Source organism: Microcebus murinus, chromosome X, assembly GCF_040939455.1.
Source record: "Microcebus murinus isolate Inina chromosome X, M.murinus_Inina_mat1.0, whole genome shotgun sequence".
In the NCBI taxonomy this organism is placed as follows: domain Eukaryota; kingdom Metazoa; phylum Chordata; class Mammalia; order Primates; family Cheirogaleidae; genus Microcebus; species Microcebus murinus.
Window position 1 is genome coordinate 9,007,455 of NC_134136.1, and position 21,192 is coordinate 9,028,646.

At 39.3% G+C, this 21,192-nt stretch overlaps 1 protein-coding gene across 1 annotated transcript in view; it reads right to left on the reverse strand.

Annotated features, from left to right (window-relative positions):
* Nucleotides 1–21,192, reverse strand: part of MAGT1 (magnesium transporter 1) — a 48,055-nt gene that overhangs the window by 22,761 nt on the left and 4,102 nt on the right. Inside the window, exons 2-5 of the mRNA XM_020284952.2 lie at nucleotides 16,776–16,945; nucleotides 11,438–11,555; nucleotides 4,461–4,601; nucleotides 1,934–2,074 (exon numbers count right to left, since the gene is read on the reverse strand). Coding sequence (XP_020140541.1) covers nucleotides 1,934–2,074; nucleotides 4,461–4,601; nucleotides 11,438–11,555; nucleotides 16,776–16,945 — 570 coding nt within the window. The remainder of the gene's footprint in view (nucleotides 1–1,933; nucleotides 2,075–4,460; nucleotides 4,602–11,437; nucleotides 11,556–16,775; nucleotides 16,946–21,192) is intronic.

Consider the following 21,192-nt stretch of genomic DNA (forward strand, 5'->3'; position numbering starts at 1 on the left):
TGGCTAATTTTTTCTATTTTTTAGTAGAGATGGGGTCTTGCTCAGGCCGGTCTTGAACTCCTAAGCTCAAATGATCCTCCCACCTCTGCCTCTCAGAGTGCTAGGATTACAGGCATGAGCCATCACACTGGGCCGTAATTCAGTATACTTTTTAGTATACTTTAAAAGGAAAACATTTTAAAAATTATAACTAAACAGATACAAGTTTCAAAATCGAATACTGAAAAGCATTTTTAGCAGTAGAATACTTTCTTTCCTCCCTCCCCCCTCCCCTCTCCTCCCCTATCCTCTCCTTTCCTCTTCTCTGTCTCTCTCTTTCTGATACAGCTCTGTTGCTTGGGCTAGAGTGTAGTGGTGTCATCATAGCTCACTACAACCTCAAGTCCTGGGCTAAAGTGATCCTCCTACTTCAGTCTCCCGAGTAGCTAGGATTACAGGCATGTGGCACCACACCTGGATAATATTTTTTATTTTTTGTAGAGATGGGGTCATGCTAGGCTGCTCTGCCTGGTCTTGAATACCTGGCCTCAAGTAATCCTTTTGCTAAAGCCTCCCAGAGTGCTAGGATTACAGGCGTGAGCCACTGTGCCTGGCCTAGAAGATTTTCAAAAGAACTACAGATTTTCATAGAGATGACAGTCTATCATTTAGGCTGAATAAAAAGTGGGCATAGGCCAGTCAAGGTGGCTCATGCCTGTAATCCTAGCACTCTGGGAGGCCGAGGCGGGTGGATCGCTCAAGGTCAGGAGTTCGAAACCAGCCTGAGCAAGAGTGGGACCCCATCTCTACTAAAAATAGAAAGCAGGCCGGGCGCGGTGGCTCACGCCTGTAATCCTAGCACTCTGGGAGGCCGAGGCGGGCGGATTGCTCAAGGTCAGGAGTTCAAAACCAGCCTGAGCGAGACCCCGTCTCTACCATAAAAATAGAAAGAAATTAATTGGCCAACTAATATATATAATATAAAAATCAGCCGGGCATGGTGGCTCGTGCCTGTAGTCCCAGCTACTCGGGAGGCTGAGGCAGGAGGATCGCTTGAGCCCAGGAGTTTGAGGTTGCTGTGAGCTAGGCTGACGCCACAGCACTCACTCTGGCCTAGGCAAGAAAGCGAGACTCTGTCTCAAAAAAAAAAAAAAAAAAAAAATAGAAAGCAAATGAATTGGCCAACCGAAATACATAGAAAAAATTAGCCAGGCATGGTGGCACGGGCCTGTAGTCCCAGCTACTCGGGAGGCTGAGGCAGAAGGATGGCTTGAGCCCAGGAGTTCGAGGTTGCTGTGAGCTAGGCTAACACCATGGCACTCTAGCCCAGGCAACAGAGTGAGACTCTGTCTCAACAAACAAACAAATAAACAAACAAACAAACAGAAAGTGGGCACAATCACATTCTTGAAGCTCTGGCCATCCTAATGAGATAATGAGGAAATACAATGATTTTAAAGCAGAAAATTAAAAATATAAAAAATTCTTTCCCTTGGGTAAGAAATAATCAAAATGCGGCTGGGCACGGTGGCTCATGCCTGTAATCCTAGCACTCTGGGAGGCCGAGGCGGGCGGATTGTTCCAGGTCAGGAGTTCGAGACCAGCCTGAGCAAGAGCGAAACCCCATCTCTACTATAAATAGAAAGAAATTAATTGGCCAACTAATATATATAGAAAAAATTAGCCGGGCATGGTGGCACATGCCTGTATTCCCAGCTACTTGGGAGGCTGAGGCAGCAGGATCGCTTGAGCCCAGGAGTTTGAGGTTGCTGTGAGCTACGCTGACGTCACAGCACTCACTCTAGCCTGGGCAACAAAGCGAGACCTTGTCTCAAAAAAAAAAAAAAAAAAAAAGAAATAATCAAAATGCTACTTCTCATATAAATGAAAGCTTACCTAAAAATACATTATTAGGAGTTTTATTCAAATAATTTTTATTCTAAAATTTACTCACCAAAGCTGCAAAAGCCCATCCAGTTTTATTGAAGAGAAATTCCATATTGCTTCTTCGAAGATACACAAGTCCACCAATAACAGCCAAAAGCAATCCCAACATAAGGGGACCAGCATAATTTGGAGGTCTAATTACTCTAATCTAATGGAAAGGAGACACAAATATTTTAAAGTATAACATTTAATTAATTATTAATATACGGGTCTAAATAATTTGAAAGGAAAGCAATCAAAATTAGTGTGGTTACTCTCAGGAAAAATGATACTTTTTTTATGTCATCGCAATCAAAATAATCTCTACTGTATCCTAAAATGGGATAGAATAGGTACAATATTCTGTTTAATCACAACATAGTATCTCCTAAATTAAGAAGGATTTACCAACTACAGGTAGATAGTCCATAGATTTAAGAAGTTCAAAAGAGTAGTTTCCATGTTGAATTCAATAAAGTATTAATAATACAGGGTGTTTTTAATTTCACTCATTCATCAGGATGATTCTGTTAAATACTACTTATGAAGGGACTGCCAAACTATTATCACCTCAGTGATAAGGGACAATACCAATTAGAGCTTCTTAGTAAGATTTATTTATTTATTTATTTATTTATTTTTATTTTTTGAGACAGAGTCTCACTTTGTTGCCCAGGCTAGAGTGAGTGCCATGGCGTCAGCCTAGCTCACAGCAACCTCAAACTCCTGGGCTCAAGCAATCCTACTGCCTCAGCCTCCCGAGTAGCTGGGACTACAGGCATGCGCCACCATGCCCGGCTAATTTTTTTCTATATATATTAGTTGCCCAATTAATTTCTTTCTATTTATAGTAGACACGGGGTCTCACTCTTGCTCAGGCTTGTTTCAAACTCCTGTCCTTGAGCAATCCACCTGCCTCGGCCTCCCAGAGAGCTAGGATTATAGGCGTGAGCCACCGTGCCCGGCCAGATTTATTTATTTATTTATTTTTATTTCAGGATATTATGGGGGTACAAATGTTTAGGTTAGGTATATTGCAAAAGGATTTGCTCTTTTTTCTTATTTCTCTGCTCTGTCTCTGTGACTGACTTATTTAATTGGAAGGTGTTATCTTCAATCCCTGAGATTCTTTCTTCTATTTGATCTACCCTGTTCTTGAGGCTTTCCACTGTGTTTTGTAGTTCCCTGAATTGATTCTTCATTTTCAGGAGTTCAGTTTGATTTTTCTTTAAGATCTTGACTTCTGGCTGGGCGTGGTGGCTCACGCCTATAATCCTAGCACTCTGGGAGGCCGAGGTGGGCAGAATGCTCGAGGTCAGGAGTTCGAAACCAGCCTGAGGAAGAGTGAGACCCCGTCTCTACTATAAATAGAAAGAAATCAATTGGCCAACTAAAAATATATAGAAAAAATTAGCCAGGCATGGTGGTGCATGCCTGTAGTCCCAGCTACTCGGGAGGCTGAGGCAGGACTGCTTGAGCCGAAGAGTTTGAGGTTGCTATGAGCTAGGCTGACGCCATGGCACTCTAGCCCGGGCAAGAAAGTGAGACTTTGTCTCAAAAAAAAAAAAAAATCTCTCTGTTGGTTATCCATTTTCTCTTGCATGTCATTGAGTTTTCTTACAATCCATGTTCGCAATTCTTCTTCTGTCATTTTAACGTTCTTAATTTGGTTAATGTGTATTGCTAGAGAGCTGGTGTTCCTCCTTGGGGGTGTGCTTTCCCTTTGATTCTTCATACTTCCAGAATTCTTTTGCTGAGTCCTTCCCATATGGATCAGCTGTTGTTTTCCATCTTTCAGTTTGCGTTTGGAAAGTAGCACGCCCTGTTTAGGCTCCATTCCAGTAGACGGTGTAGGAGCAAGGCAGATTGCAACTGATGCCTAACAGCCTGGATGTGTGCACTTCTATGGTTGCTTGATCTGCCGCTAAGGGGAGACACTAATGTTGTTTGGGGTTCTTCCACCACAGTTTGGAGGCTGCTCCTGATGGGAGGGGTTATTGGGGAGCCTATTATAGCCTCTTGCCAGGATTTTTGTTCCCTGACCATGGACCCCACTGTTTGTAGCCCACCAGATGTGGAAATCATGCCCCATAATTATGATCCTACTCGATGATCTAAACCGGTGTCAAGAACAAAAGTCACTGGTCTGTCAACTATTGACCTGTGCCAAGGTCCCATGGATTCACACTAGTCACAGAGGGAAAAAGTGGCTTTTCTTGCCTCTTCCTACCTCCAGGGGTGGAGCCTACCACTTTCCGTGCGAAAGTTGCTGGCTAGGGGGAGGGGATGGTGCCCCAGTCCAGCCAGCTCCCCAGCAACTGTAAGTCCCGCAGGTGTTAGCCTCCCATGACTGGGTAAGTGTTCAGAATTCACCCATCAAAACGGGCCTAGCTAGTTGACCATAGGTCATGTAAGGGCGGAGCTTGTTGGGAGCGTCCCCAGGCTACGAGAAAGGAGCTGCCCATCACCATAGTGCACCACAGTGTCTGGTTGTTCCTAGTAAGATTTAAAAGAGATAATGGCAAAATAACTTCCTACAAAGTAGGGAAACTTACATTGACATCAGTTCTGTCTGCGATCCACCGGGCAATCTGCTCAGCTGAAAAACCCCGCACCTGCAACTCATATGTATCACCTCGTTTGGGTTTCCCTTTTGCAGGAAAGTTGATGAAAGTCGGAGCTGAATTCATGTTTAGCTGAATAAAAAGTAGCCCACAAAAATATGTTACCAAGAAAATAATCTTAATGGCAAACAATACCTTGAAATTTATTAAAGATTAAAAAGATGGGGAAGCCCAGATTAGGTAGATTAAGTGATCTGCCTAAGAAAAGCGATAAGTGGTGGAGCCAGGATTAAAACAAAAGGCTGCCTGTGACCTTATTATACTTTAGTAAACAAACAGAAATCCCTGGCTAAGAAACCTACATTTTACTCCACTAGAATGGAGAATTTCCCATACCACAGATATTTTAATCTGTTCAGAGATTAGGCAAAAAGAATACATTTATGAACACTAAAATCATCACACATACCTGAGACAAGCTCCAAATAGAGCTCTATTCTCAATTTGGAGGAAACAAGGTAATGCTCTAAAATGGCAGTTAAAAACCAATACAAAATGGTAGCCAAATGTTGAAACAGTCAATTCTAAGAGGGTTCAGAAATATTTATTGATGAGCATCACATTTCCCTATTCTCCATCACAAGACCATGATACACCTGAGAAGACAACACTGGAAATATGAAGGTAAAGAAACCATAACCCTCTTATCTGCACTATATCTTTCTTCACATGGTATAACTATACTTGTGGAAAAGAGCAAGTCCACTAAGTCCAGGGTAAAGATCCTGACCAAAACATGCGAGTATTCAGGGCCTCCCAGCAGGTAATTCTATAATGGAGATTGGCTTGTACAAAACAATTTTAACTTAAAAACATCAGCCAGTAAAATAATAAAACTTCCTTGGTTTGATTCTATACTCACAAAAAAAAACCTTATAACAATAATTTTTTTAGACCTTCCCGTAAGGTGAGAGGGTATACTGACTACTGGATATGATTACTTTGTGAGTACTAGGGGCTGGAGGAGGGGGGAACTGAAATTGTTTAATAGATACAGAGTTTTAGTTTTGCAAGATGAAGAGTTCTAGAGATCAGCTATACATAGTGCGGTACCTAACACTACTGACCTGTCTATTTGGCTGCATAATACAGTGAATTAATAGGTTAGCTCTTTGGTTACCAATGCCCACAGATTTTTACTGTTTAGTCAGTGGGTACAAAATCTTCAGAGGTAATAAATTCTGGTTACACTGTTAAAATTCAATTTCTGTGTTTGCAAAGTTAAGAACCAGACCCTGGACAGTGTTCACTTCACCAAATAATGCCCAGATTTTAGGCCAGACCCTTTCTTTGATATTTGTTTAGTTATACCATCTCTGAATGTTTGAAAATGTGTCTAAAAATGAAAAGTAAGTATATGAATACATTTCCCTTGTAAAAAAGTATTTTTTAAAGCATTATGTGGTTATAAGGATGAATTCCAGTGCATTCTGGCATCCACAGTGACCATTTCCAGATCTTTCTGAATTTATTCACATACATGAATATATACCACTAGAAAACATAATATTGCTTGTTTTAACATGTTATCATATTAACTGTATCATTCTGCAATTTGTTTTATTTAATTCAACCATGTTTGAGAAATCTATCCATGAGATATCTATCTCAACCTCACTCTCATTGTTATTTAGTAATTATGCTATTGTTGAGACTTTCAGGGTTTTTTTCCCCCTTTTTTCCAATTGAAAATAATGTTGCAGCCTGGCGCCGTGGCTCACGCCTGGAATCCTAGCACTCTGGGAGGCTGAGGCGGGTGGATTGCTCGAGGTCAGGGAGTTCGAAACCAGCCTGAGCAAGAGTGAGACCCTGTCTCTACTATAAATAGAAAGAAATTAATCGGCCAACTAATATATATAGAAAAAATTAGCCAGACATGGTGGGCGCATGCCTGTAGTCCCAGCTACTCGGGAGGCTGATGCAGGAGGATCGCTTGAGCCCAGGAGTGTGAGATTGCTGTGAGCTAGGCTGACGTGGCGTCCACGGCACTCACTCTAGCCTGGACAACAAAGTGAGACTCTGTCTCAAAAAATAATAATAATGTTGCAATGAGCACCCTTGTGCATATCTTCTTGTACCCATGTGAAAGTGTTTCCCTAGAAATGAAATTGTTACATTATTGGACAGAAACCTTTTTCAGTTAAAATGTATATAGGCAAATTGCCCTCCAAAGTGTACTAAATTGTCCTTCTATTGATCAATGTAGGAATGTATCCATTTCCCCATATTCTTGCCAAAAGTTGATATGATGGGTGAAAAGTGTATATTTTTATTATTGTGATTAGTATTTCCCTCATTACCAGCACAATATCTTTATAGCACATCAGTTAACTTAAAAATATCTTGCAGTCTAAGGTCACAATCAACAGAATGAAAAAGAAACCTAAGGAATGAGAGAAATTATCTGTGAATCATTTATCTGATAAAAAGCTAATATCCAGAATATATAAAGAACTCCTACAAATTCAACAACAAAAACCAACCTGATTAAAAAATGGGCAAAGGACTTGAATATTTCAAGGATGAGAACATTTCTCCAAAGAAGATATACAAATGGCCAAGAAGCACATGAAAAGATGTTCAACATTACTAATCATTACGAAAATAAAAACCAACACCACGATGAGATACCACCTAATACCCATTAGGATGGCTACTATCCCAAACAAAATAAAACAAAACACCCAGAAAACAAGAGTGTTTGTGAAAATGTGGAGAAATTAGAACTCTGTGTGTTATTGGTGGGAATGTAAAATGGTGTAGCTGCTATGGAAAACAGTATGGAGGTTCCTCAAAAAATTAAAAATAGAATTACCATATGATTCAGCAATTCCCATTTCTGGGTATATATCCAAAATAATTGAAAGCAGGGTCTTGAAGAGATATTTGTACACCCATGTTGACAGTAGTATTATTCATAATTCCAAAAGGTGGAAGTATCTATCGACAGATGAATGGGCAAACAAAATATAGTGTGTGTGTGTGTGTGTGTGTGTGTGTGTATATATATATGTATATATATATAAAATGCAACATTATTCAACCTTAAAAGGAAGGATTTTTTTTTTTTTTGAGACAGAGTCTCACTCGGTTGCCCAGGCTAGAGTGCCATGGTATCATCACAGCTCACAGCAATCTCAAACTCCTGGGCTCAAGCAAGCAATCCTCCTGCCTCAGCCCCCCCAGTAGCCGGGACTACAGATACCCATCACAATGCCCGGTTAATTTTTCTATTTCTTTAGTACAGTTGGATTCTCACTCTTATTCTGGCTGGTCTTCAACTCCTGAGGCTCAGGTGATCCTCCTGTCTCAGCCCCCCAAAGTGCTATTATTACAGGTATGAGTCACTGCACCCCACCCAGGAAGGAACTTCTGATACATGCTACCACATGGATAAACTTTTAGGACATGATGTTAAGTGAAATAAGGCAGTACAAAAAAAGGCAAATACTGTCTGATTCAATTTATATGAGGTACCTAAATTAGTCAAGTTCATAGAGACAAAAAATAGAATGGTGAGTACAAGGGCTAGGAGTAGGGAACTGAAGTTGTTTAATGGATACAGAGCTTCAGTTTTGTAAGATGAAAAGAGTTCTAGAGATCAGCTATACAATAGTGTAAATGTACCTAACACTACTGACCTGTACATTTAAAAATGGTTAAGATGGGAAATTTTATGTATATTTTACCACTATTAAAAATTAACAAAATAATCTTGCAGGTTTTGAAAATCTTTGGAGGTTAATGAGCCAAACTAAGATACACTATTTTTGGTAGGTTATCACTTTTCATCCATGCTTAGTTTTTGAATACACTGTTACTTTGAGAAAGATTTTAATTTCTTCCACAGATAGACACACTATCATCCTTATATCTCTAACTCTAAAATGTAGCTCTAAAATGGAGTAATGGGCATTAATATTAAAAACTATTTGAGGTACAAAGGCAACAAAAACAGACAAATGAAACTATATTGAACTGAAAGGCTTCTGCACAGGAAAGAAAACAATCAATAGAGAAAAAAGACAACCTGTTAAATGGGAGAAAATATTTGCAAACTATTCATCCAATAAGGAACTAATACCCAGAATGTACAGTATTGTAACGACTGTATAATAACGACTCAACAGTAAAAAAATCAACTAATCCCATTAAAAAGTGGACAAAGGATATGAATAGACATTTCTCAAAAGAAGACATGGCCAATGGGTATATGAAAAAATGCTCAACATCACTAATAATCAGGGAAATACAATTCAAAACCACACTGAGGTATCATCTTACTCCAGTTAGAATGGCTATTATTAAAAAGACAAAAAACAGATGCTGGCAAGGATGCAGAGAAAAGAGAACTCTTATGAACCACTGGAAGGAATGTAAATTAGTAGAGCCACTATGGAAAACAGCCTGGAAATTTCTCAAAAAACTAAAAGCAGAACTACCATATGATCCAGTAATCCCACTAATGAGTATTTATGCAAAGGGAAGTCAGTATATCAAAGATATACATGTACCCCCATATTTACTTCAACACTACTTACAATAGCAAAAATATGAAATCAGCCTAAGTGTCCATCAATGTACAAATGGATAAAGAAAATGTGGTATATATACACAATACTATTCAGCCATAAAAAACAATGAAATCTCATCACTTGCAGCAACATGGATAGAACTGACGGTCTTTGTATTAAATGAAATAAGGTACAGAAAGACATATATTACATGTTTTTATTCACATATGGGAGCTAAAAATGTTGATCCTATAGAGGTAGAGAGTAGAATGATAGATACCAGATGCTGGGAAGATACGTGAGTGGGATGAAGAGAGGTCAGTTAATAGGTACAAACACACAATTAGATAGAAGGAATAAGTTCTAATGTTTGATAGTAGAGTAGGTTGACAACAATGTATTGTACATTTCAAAATAGCAAGAAGAAAGGACTTGAAATGTTCCCAACACATAGAAATGATAAATACTCGAGGTGATGGATACCCTAAATACCCTTACTTGATCATTACACATTTTATGCATTAACAAAATATCACATATACTCCATAAATACGTACAAATATTATATATTAATAAAAAAACTATTTGAGGTAGGAAAAATTGGTTTTGCATTTTTACATATCACTAGCAGAAGTTATAGATATCTTGTTAAAATCAATGGAATTAAAATTTTTAATTTTCTAAGCAATGTCAGCCTGAATAGTAGAGAATGAGAGAGTAGTTTCTTAAACTCTAGAAATTGTTTCCTTTGGTCTAATAAAGCTAAATGCACTAACAATTTTAGGTTATAGCATTTTTAATAAACATACAAATTTTGATTGATGAAGATGGCTGTGGGACACTGGAATATGAGTAGCACAATGATATACTGCAAAATGGGACATTAAGCCATTTTTTTCAACATTTACTGAATACCTGTTATGTACTAAGTACTGATAGCTACAGGATATTGGCTCTGCCATTAAGTACTAACTATATTCTAAGAGATACTGCCAAACAATTATAGAGCTAATTCTACTATAAGATAGAATGTGGACAAGTATATAATAGAAATATAAGGAAAGTAGTGTGACAATAAAAGAAAAAGTATGACTCACTTTTCATCTGGAGAATTTAAAAAGGCTTAAAGGAAGTAACTGAAGCAAGGCTTAAAGTGTAAGCCTTATTATTTTGAAAGTGGAGAAAAAAGGGGCAGGGAAGTAAATATACTTCATGTTCTTGGAAATGAACAATCAATAGTGCTGAAATAAGATAGTGCATGGAAGAATATGATTATAAGAAATGTGGTCTTGTGTGCTTGGAGTAAAAAGCACATGAAGTGAAAAGGACTAAGGAATTCTGGCTTTAGTCTATATACCATTCTTTTCAAAAGTATGTTTCATGAAATCCACCCAAAATGCTCTATCAAGTGGTCCAATAATTTGGTAAATTCTCTGTATTAGAGCCCTTTATTGGAAAGGAAAGTGTAACATATATCAACATGTTAAAGTCCCTGAAAGGTTCTATGCTGGGAGATAATTCTGTATGAGTTTCTCTTGTTTCTGCATGACTTGTGAGCAAAGGCACTAACTGCCTTTGTTCTGGATGGCCTTATCAAGGGTATTTGTATATGCTTGAAAGCTAGTTTCCTTCCAAAACAAAGGGAAAGCATGCTTATCACCCATTATAGACGATCTGGGTTCCTAGAGCTTGGCATTTCCCTCCCATATTGCAACCCTTTGTCCCTCTACGCACTGCCCTACTAAGGACTTCAGTATTATATAATGGTGGAATCCATGCTATGATTTTAAAAATTACTTGATAAACTATACACTTGAAAATGGTTAAAATGGTAAATTTTATGTTTTATATATTTTACTACAATAAAAATATATTAATTACTTGATTACTACCTAATCTCCACATTCTAATAGGTTAGCATCGATCACTACATTTGATGGTTAGCTTAAGTTTAGCTTTTTGTTCACTACTCTAGATCCTAAATAAGAGCTGTCCTGGCTGGGCACAGTGGCTGACGCCCATAATCCTAGCATTCTGGGAAGCCAAGGCGGGCGGATCGCTCAAGGTCAGGAGTTCGAAACCAGCCAGAGCAAGAGCAAGACCCCGTCTCTACTAAAAATAGAAAAATTAGCTGGGCGTGGTGGCCTGCACCTATAGTCCCAGCTACCTGACCTGGGAGGCTGAGGCAAGAGGATCACTTGAGCTGAGGAGTTTGAGGTTGCTGTGTGCTAGGCTGATGCCATGGCACTCTAGCCCGGGCAACAGAGTGAGACTCTGTCTCAAAAAAAAAAAGAGCTGTCCTATTTAACCTCTTGTAGCCACTGGAAAAAAATGTATTCCACTTTATCCACATTTTATCTATTCCTATACAGTAGAATAAACGAAAGGTCTTACCATCTGAAATACATCAGAGCCTTCATCAAAATCCACCATGGCAAAAAAAATCCTGTTGGTAAATGCACTGGAGTATCGCCAGGAGTTTGCTAGGATCTGGAATTCTTCATCAGCTTGCCTGAATGCAATCAGATTTGTGAAGATAACATATAAAACAATTTTAAAAAACAATCTAGTTTATCAGCAGTAAAAGAGATGCAACCAAGCACAGTAGTTTTTCTAATACAAGAAATAGTAAAAAAACATTAACAAGTAAGTCAGGCTTTGCTGACAGGGTAAGGATAAACCTTGTTTTGGCATAAGAGAAGCCTTATTCCTGAGTGTTGAGGATTTCACCAGAAAGTAGTAATCATCTGATTCTACTTTATACCTCACGTCTGTTTCTTATCCCAAAGCTCTTTTAGTGGTCATTGCACAAATACAGCTAATAGTCTCTGCAATTTATAATACCCTAAGTTACTTCTAAGAGTTCAAAGATAAGGCAGAAGTATTTTGCCTAGAGAAAGTAGGACTATAATATTAATCCATTTTAAAAATCTAAAGCAGGCCGGGCGGGTGGCTCACGCCTGTAATCCTAGCACTCTGGGAGGCCGAGGCGGGCGGATTGCTTGAGGTCAGGAGTTCGAAACCAGCCTGAGCAAGAGCAAGACCCTATCTCTACTATAAATAGGAAGAAATTAATTGGCCAAGTAATACATACAGAAAAAATTAGCCGGGCATGGTGGCATATGCCTGTAGTCCCAGCTACTCGGGAGGCTGAGGCAGGAGGATCACTTGAGCCCAGGAGTTTGAGGTTGCTGTGAGCTTGGCTGACGCCATGGCACTCACTCTAGCCAGGGCAACAGAGTGAGACTCTGTCTCAAAAAAAACAAAAAAACAAAAAAAAAATCTAAAGCAAAAATGCTACTTGGGAAATAAAAATACAATCAGATGAATTATTATTATAATGAAAGATAAGAAGAGTCCAAGGAATTGAAATTAATCAAAACCTCAAGTCATCTGTGACTTTTTCTGTTATCTCCCATATGCTTTCACTTTCCAAGATCTGTCAATTCTCATTTGTGATTAACTTTAAATTCCTTCCTCTCCTGTTTATTTTTATTGCTATCATCTAAGGTCAGATCCTTAATATCTAATAGTAGGATATTAAAATACTGATTATCTAGTTTCTCCTCCTCCAATCCTTCTTACACTGCAATATACATCAGTCCTCCTAAATTACTAGTTTTCTGAAACCCTTCCTCTTCTCAGAAACCATTGTTCCTTTTCTGTTACCTTCAGAATACAGTCTCCAAGCTCTTTCAACGGTTATTCATTGTTTTTTTAGAGATAGTCTGGCTACACTGCCCTGGCTAGAGTGCACTGGTTTATTGACAGACACAATCATAGCGCACTCCAGGCTTGACCTCCTGGCCTCAAAAGATCGTCCCACCTCAGTCTTGTGAGTAGTTGGGACTACAGGCAAGTGCCGCTGGCTTCACTGTTTATTCAGGGTTCTTTATCACCTAGCTCAAAATAATGCATCTAGGTTTTTTTTTTGAAACAGAGTCTCACTTTGTTGCCCAGGCTAGAGTGAGTGCCGTCAGCCTGGCTCACAGCAACCTCAATCTCCGGGGCTCAGCGATCCTACTGCCTCAGCCTCCCGAGTAGCTGGGACTACAGGCATGCGCCACCACGCCCGGCTAATTTTTTGTATATATATTTTTAGTTGGTCAATTAATTTATTTCTATTTTTGGTAGAGACGGGGTCTCGCTCAGGCTGGTTTCGAACTCCTGACCTTGAACAATCCGCCCGCCTCGGCCTCCCAAAGTGCTAGGATTACAGGCGTGAGCCACTACGCCCGGCCTGCATCTAGCTTTTATCTACCCTCACTACTAATCAATATCAAATAGGATCCCTTAATCCCAGCACCTGATTTACTCCTATCTCCACACCCTTGTGTACATAATTGCTTCTAACTGGAATATCTTGTTTCTACCTAAATTTGATCCCTCTGTCTAGCCCTAGCACAAATCCTGTCTCCTCCATTAGGTCAACCCTAACCACTCCTATTATTTGTCCTTCCTGAAATTTTACAGTATTTATTATGTATACAATTAATCTATTACTTATTCACAAATTGTCTTATATTGCCAGCTAGATCTTTATGTGCGTAATTCATTTCCCTAACCAAATGATAAGGGTAGGGCATATATTTTACGCTTCTCATTCCAACGGCACCAAAAAAATATAGTATTATTCACATTGCCCTTGCTTAAGTTTTATTTGTTGAATGAGTTTAGGAAAGTGTGAGTCAATTTTAAATTTGGTCTCACAGAAAGATACCAGTAAAAACTCAGGTTAGGCCGGGCGAGGTGGCTCACGCCTGTAATCCTAGCTCTCTGGGAGGCCGAGGCGGGCGGATTGCTCAAGGTCAGGTGTTCGAAACCAGCCTGAGCAAGAGTGAGACCCCGTCTCTACTATAAATAGAAAGAAATTAATTGGCCAAATAATATATATAGAAAAAATTAGCCGGGCATGGTGGCGCATGCCTGTAGTCCCAGCTACTTGGGAGGCTGAGGCAGAAGGATCACTTGAGCCCAGGAGTTTGAGGTTGCTGTGAGCTAGGCTGATGCCATGGCACTCATTCTAGCCTGGGCAACAAAGTGAGACTCTGTCTCAAAAAAAAAAAAAAAAAAAAAAACAACTCAGGTTAGTAAGAATTCCATTAATTTGCATTTAACACAGAATTATGTATGAGTTTGTGTTTGTTCCCTGTCATTTTTGTATAGTCTTGATTCTTACTGAGTGAACTGAATTAAAAGTAATTATAGATTTATTCATAGTTAATAAATACTATTCTTTTTCCTTCTTTCATTTATTTTTAATTTACATTCAGCACACACCCCTTAAAATAAGCACTATGGAACCAAATATCTTGACTATCCCTCACTTCTAAGGAGAAAATTCTGAAAGAAAAGTTATCAAGGGTTGGGGTAGAATAACACACTATTCTGAAACAAGGCTGTCTATTCCTTCACATGGCCCAGGCTATCAGAATTTGAAGAGCCTCCAAGTTTTTACTAAACTAGTCGTCCTGCCTTTTTATTTAAAGTAAATTCCCAGGCCGGGCGCGGTGGCTGACGCCTGTAATCCTAGCACTCTGGGAGGCCGAGGCAGGTGGATTGCTCGAGGTCAGGAGTTTGAAAGCAGCCTGAGCAAGACCCTGTCTCTACTAAAAACACACAGAAATTAATTGACCAACTAAAAATATATATACAAAAAATTAGCCAGCATGGTGGCGCATGCCTGTAGTCCCAGCTACATGGGAGGCTGAGGCAGTAGGACCGCTTGAGCCCAGGAGATTGAGGTTGCTGTGAGCTAGGCTGATGCTACGGCACTCACTCTATCCTGGGCAACAAAGTGAGACTCTGCCTCAAAAAAGAAAGAAAAGAAAAGAAAGAAAGAAAGAAAAGAAAGAAAAGAAAGAAAAGAAAGAAAGAAAGAAAGAAAGAAAAGAAAGAAAGAAAGAAAAGAAAGAAAGAAAGAAAAGAAAAGAAAGAAAGAAAAGAAAGAAAAGGAAGGAAGGAAGGAAGGAAGGAAGGAAGGAAGGAAGGAAGGAAGGAAGGAAGGAAGGAAGGAGTTTTTTTAAAAAAAGAAATTAATTGGCCAACTAAAAATATATAGAAAAAATTAGCCAGGAATGGTGGTGCATGCCTGTAGTTCCAGCTACTGGGGAGGCTCAGACAGAATTTGAGGTTGCTGTGAGCTAGCACTCTAGCCCAGGCAACAGAGCAAGACTCTGTCTCAAAAAAAAAAAAAAAAAAGTATTTTTTGGCCAGGCGCAGTGGCTCACACCTGTAATTCTAGCACTCTGGGTGGCTGAGGCAGGAGGATTGCTTGAGCTCTGGAGTTTGAGACCAGCCTGAGCAAGAGTGAGACCCCGTCTCTACCATAAATAGAAAGAAATTAGCCAAACAACTAAAAATAGAAAAAAACATTAGCCAGGAATAGTGGCGAATGCCTGTAGTCCCAGCTACTTGGGATGCCGAGGCAGGAGGATCATTTGAGCCCAGGAGTTTGAGGTTGCTGTGAGCTAGGCTGATGCCACGGCACTTTAGCCCAGGCAAGAAAGTGAGACTCTGTCTCAAAAAAAACAAAACATTAAATTAAATTATTTTTTAATTGACAGTAGCCAAAAATACTAGAAAAGTAAAAAAAAAAGACAAATAATTGTACATATTTATGAGGCACAATGATGTTATGCATACACTGTAAAATGATTAAATCAAGCTGATTAATACAGCCGTCACATCACCTACTCGTCTTTTTGCGCTGAGAGCATTTAAAATCTATTTTTAGCAATTTTAAAATACATAATACATTGTTATTAAATGTGGTCACCATGCTGTGTATTATATCATCAGAACTTATTCCTCCCATCTAAATGAAACTTTGTGCTCTTTGATCAACATCTTCCCTTTCCCCATGCCTTCCCCCCAGCCTCTGGTAACCAACCACCATTCCACTCTCTGCTCATGTGAATTTGACTTTTGTAGATTACACATGAAATCACATGCATCTTCGTTTTTTAAAAAATTTTCCCTCACGCCTGTAATCCTAGCTCTCTGGGAGGCTGAGGCGGGCGGATTGCTCGAGGTCGGGAGTTCAAAACCAGCCTGAGCAAGAGCGAGACCCCGTCTCTACTATAAATAGAAAGAAACTAATTGGCCAACTAATATATATAGAAAAAATTAGCCGGGCATGGTGGCGCATGCCTGTAGTCCCAGCTACTTGGGAGGCTGAGACAGAAGGATCGCTTGAGCCCAGGAGTCTGAGGTTGCTGTGAGCTAGGCTGACGCCACGGCACTCACTCTAGCCTAGGCAACAAAGTGAGACTCTGTCTCAAAAAAAAAAAAAATTTTCCTGTTATCTAATAATTCAAACTTAGATGAAGCCACCATTATTGCATTAATAAACATATTAAGCTTTGGGTAGACCAGTTAAAATTTTAGAGCTTGTTTCTTTCCAAAAATGGGAGAATATTTGCTATCCCTACCTTCTAAGATTATTGTGATAAAACAAAAGAATGAAGCTGAAAACACTTATAAATAATAAAACACGACATCAATGCCATTGGCAAACATTGATGGCTACTACAATCTTTATCCATGCTCCTGCTGCTAATTCAGACACCCAAGAATTGACTAAAGAACAATGGCATACTTTATCACAGACTTCCTAAGTGAGGTATATACATTAGTTATTTATGTACCCACTGAACTCATTTGGTTCTTCTGGGATTGATAAATGGTTAAAATCTTATGAGCTATTTAAAGTGTAGTTGAAAGTTCATACTTGCAAACGACACACTGTCTGTGAAGTTGTAGAGCAGTGAACATGACAATAACGGAGTAATTTCTTGGTGGAGCTTTAACAAGGCGACGAAACTTGTCTCCATTCATTCTTATTACAGGTCTTTTATTGGTCCATTCCATCAGTTGACTAACCTTTTCAGATAACACCATCTAAAAAAGACAAAGTGAGCATGCTATTAATATATACAACTTGGCATTTAAAGTTCTCTTAAGGGCCGGGTGCGGTGGTTCACGCCTGTAATCCTAGCACTCTGGGAGGCCGAGGCGGGAGGATTGCTCAAGGTCAGAAGTTCAAATCCAGCCTGAGCGAGACCCCGTCTCTACTATTAAAAAAATAGAAAGAAATTAATTGGCCAACTAATATATATATAAAAAATTAGCCAGGCATGGTGGCGCATGCCTGTAGTCCCAGCTACTCGGGAGGCTGAGGCAGAAGGATTGCTTGAGCCCAGGAGTTTGAGGTTGCTATGAGCTAGGCTGATGCCACGGCACTCTAGCCTGGGCAACAAAGCGAGACTCTGTCTCAAAAAAAAAAAAAAAAGAAAGAAAGAAAGAAAATATATTGATCCAAAGTTTTTAATTTCATTGGATATATTTAAAACAAATTATAGTCATTATGGAAAAACACATTAAATTTATAAGCAAAGACAGTCACAATTAGTTTATTTCCCTCCTTTTCCCTGGAGTACATTAGACTATTTTCTACTATTCAAATAAACCAAAAAGAACAATAATATTCACAATTAAAATATAGTATTTACCAACAAAGTAAAGTAAGTTTAAAGTCTTTCTCTTCTCTTAAAACATTTTAATTAGCAGGGTTAAAAAATCACCCCACTATTAGAAAGTCTATAAATATCTCTAATCCTGCTAGTAATAATCAAGTGTTAGGTAAATCTAGGACTACAAAGTATAAAGAAGATGAAGAAATGGCAGTTAGACAACAGTTTAATTTCATTTTACCTGTGTGTATAATATTTATCTTGATTAGCTCTAACAAAGTAGCTTAAGCCTTAACCACAAATTCTGCTACTGTCACTGAATGTCACTCATAAAAAATGGAGTATAAGAATCCATTAATTACCATTTAAAGCTAAAATCTGATCCTGCCATTCAGATTTCTTTTGAATTTCAGAGGTAACAAAGCTAAGCAAAATCAGTCTGAATTCCTCTAAAATGCACCTCCCTTTCCCCGAAATCTTAATTGATTGTATCTTTGTTCTAATATCAGGGTTTATTCATAAAAACTCTTTATTATATTTAGCTTTCCTAATCATCTACCAGTCTTTAGATGTTAGTAAAATTAAATTCCTGGTTAAACTATACATTCCCAACTCCATCCCTAAATTATGAGTGAGACTGGCTGGGTACGGTGGCTCATGCCTGTAATCATAATGCTCTGGGGGGCTGAGGCAGGAGGATCATTGAGCTCAGGAGTCCAAGACCAGCTTGAGCAAAAGCAAGTCCATCTTTACCAAAAACAGAAAAAAATTAGCTGGACCTGTGGCATGTACCTGTAATCCCAGCTAATGGAGAGGCTGAGGCAGGAGGATCACTTGAGCTGAGGAGTTCCAGGTTGCAGTGAGAGCTATGATAATGCCATTGCACTCTACCCAGGGTGACAGAGCACAACTCTGTCTCAAAAAAAAAAAAAAAGAGTGAAACTACACAGATCTGGAAATTGGCAGTGAACAGTGAACAGAGAAGAGAACAATTTTAGTCCTTATGTCATCGGCTCCATTCTCAGTTCACCTGCTTCCTGGATTGGGCTAAAATATATCGCAGTCCCCTTTCCTTCATTTTTTGGGTGTCTCAATTTGTTTTGTTTTGCAACTGATACTGAGCCCAGTTCTCTGTAATGAGATATTTTCCAAAGAACTGCAGGGTTTTTGCACATGTGACACTTTCATGTGTCAGTTCTCAAAGCAATGTCAGACCATGTAGAAGTTTTTCCAATGACAGCCTGCCTCGTTAAAATATGTAGGTGATTCTACTTTCTAAATATTACTCATAAAAATATCACAAAAAGATCAACTAGAAAACATTTTACTACCCAGAGGAACATGATCTTATTTTATTTTGAGACAGAGTCTTGCTCTGTTGCTCAGGCCAGAGTGCTGTGGCATCGGCCTTGCTGAAAGCAACCTCAAACTCCTGGGCTCAAGTGATCCTCCAGCTTCAGCCTCCTGAGTAGTTGGGACTACAGGCGTGCACCACTATGCCTGGCTAATTTTTCTATTTTTAGTAGAGATGGAGTCTCGCTCTTACTTAGGCTGGTCTTGAACTCCTGAGCTCAAGCAATCCACCTGCCTCGGCCGCCCAGAGTGCTAGGATTAGAGGTGTGAGCCACTGTGCCCGGCCTTATTTCATTTTCTAATATTCATCTAATATCTTCTATATGTCAGATATGGTAATAGGTACTTTACAGTCCTCTTCTTCTCACTTAATTTCACAACAGCCAAAGAAATAGGCATTTTTCCCATTCTAATGATGAGGAAAATCAGACTTAGAATAATTTGGTAAAGATCACTGGGGTTGGCCGGGCGCGGTGGCTCACGCCTGTAATCCTAGCTCTTTGGGAGGCTGAGGTGGGCGGATTGCTCGAGGTCAGGAGTTCGAAACCAGCCTGAGCAAGAGCGAGACCCCATCTCTACTATAAATAGAAAGAAATTAATTGGCCAACTAATATATACAAAAAATTAGCCAGGCATGGTGGCGAATGCCTGTAGTCCCAGCTACTCGGGAGGCTGAGGCAGGAGGATTGCTTGAGCCAGGAATTTGAGGTTGCTGTGAGCTAGGCTGACGCCACGACACTCACTCTAGCCTGGCCAACAAAGCGAGACTCTGTCTCAAAAAAAAAAAAAAAAAAAAAAAAAAAGATCACTGGGGTTAAAGCATATCCTCTTTAAAATTTTATAAATTTTTTTGAAAACTAAAGGGGGGACTTATTTGTCATCCTAGCATTATAATGGCCATTTTTATTATACTTCTGTATGTTTTGTGCATTTACTCTTTTCCGTATTTCACACCATTTCTTTATTATCACAGATTCCCAGAAATAAAGAATTATTAGTAACTTTATCAAAGATCATGCTTTTTCATTTTTGTCATGCTGCCTACCCAAGACAACACCAGATGTGAGGACAAGCAACTTCCCTCCCATTGCAAGGGGAAAATAACTCACCACAGAAATAAAACCAGTCATTGCAAAAGCAAGCCTTTGTGGCCTAGCAGAGACCATAGCTTTAGAGGCAGACAGACCTGGGGTGGAATCTCAGCTCAGCTTCTTAGAGCTGTACTTCTTTGGGCAAGCCCCCAACCTCTCTCTTGTCTGGCATCAGTTCCCTCATCTATCAAAGGGCATTAATACTCACATTGAAGTGTTAATGTGAGGATTACATATAATGTATGTAAATCATGGTGCCTGGCATGTAGAAGGCATTCAATAAATATGACAGAACAAGTCCATGTTCCAGGGAAAAACATGATTAAAGGTATAAATAATGAGATAAGGGCCAGGTGAGGTGGCTCACACATGTAATCCTAGCACTCTGAAAGGCCAAGATGGGAGGATTGCTTGAGCTCAGTTCAAGACTGTTTCTACTGAAAATAGAAAAATTAGCTGGGCATCATGTAGTCCCAGCTACTCAGGAGGCTGAGGCAGAGAGATCATTTGAGCCAAGGAGTTGGAGGTTGCAGTGAGCTGTCATGATGCCACTGCACTCTACCTGGGGTGACAGAGTGAGACTGTCTCAATAAAAAAAAGAAAAGAAAAAATAAAAGGGAACTGAACCCTCATCCTCACTCCTCCCCCCATATAAAAAAACAAGGTGAGTAGGGTAGCATTCCATTTAGCAATACACAACTATGAAGAACTTTAGTAATTTTTTTCTGTAGAGACAGGGTCTTACTATGTTGCCCAGGCCAATCTCAAACTCCTGGGCTCAAGCGATCCTTCTGCCTTAGCCTCCCAAAGTGCTGGGACTATAGGCGTGAGCCACCCCATACCCCAACCTGAGTGATTTTTAATCATATTCATTTAGGGAAGGTGTCTTTTTAAAAAGAATACTTAGATTTTTAAAGATCATACATTTACTCTACTATTTAAAGCCAAATCTACTATAATGGGTAGACCTGGAATTTTTAAAAATAATGTCTTCAATAATTGATAAAAAATAAATGTCCTGCAATGGAACACCTATATTTTGAAATTGTGTCTAAGTAGTATCACAGTAATTTTTTTTAAAAAAACAGCCTAAAACATTCTCAGTTAGAGGAGGAGGGGTAAAAACTGAAACATCTTTATCAGTCTATATTAATTCCATGTTACTGATGAGCAAACACAATTTTAGGTTGTGAAATCTAAGACAACCTGCAAGTGAAAAAACAGATCCCAG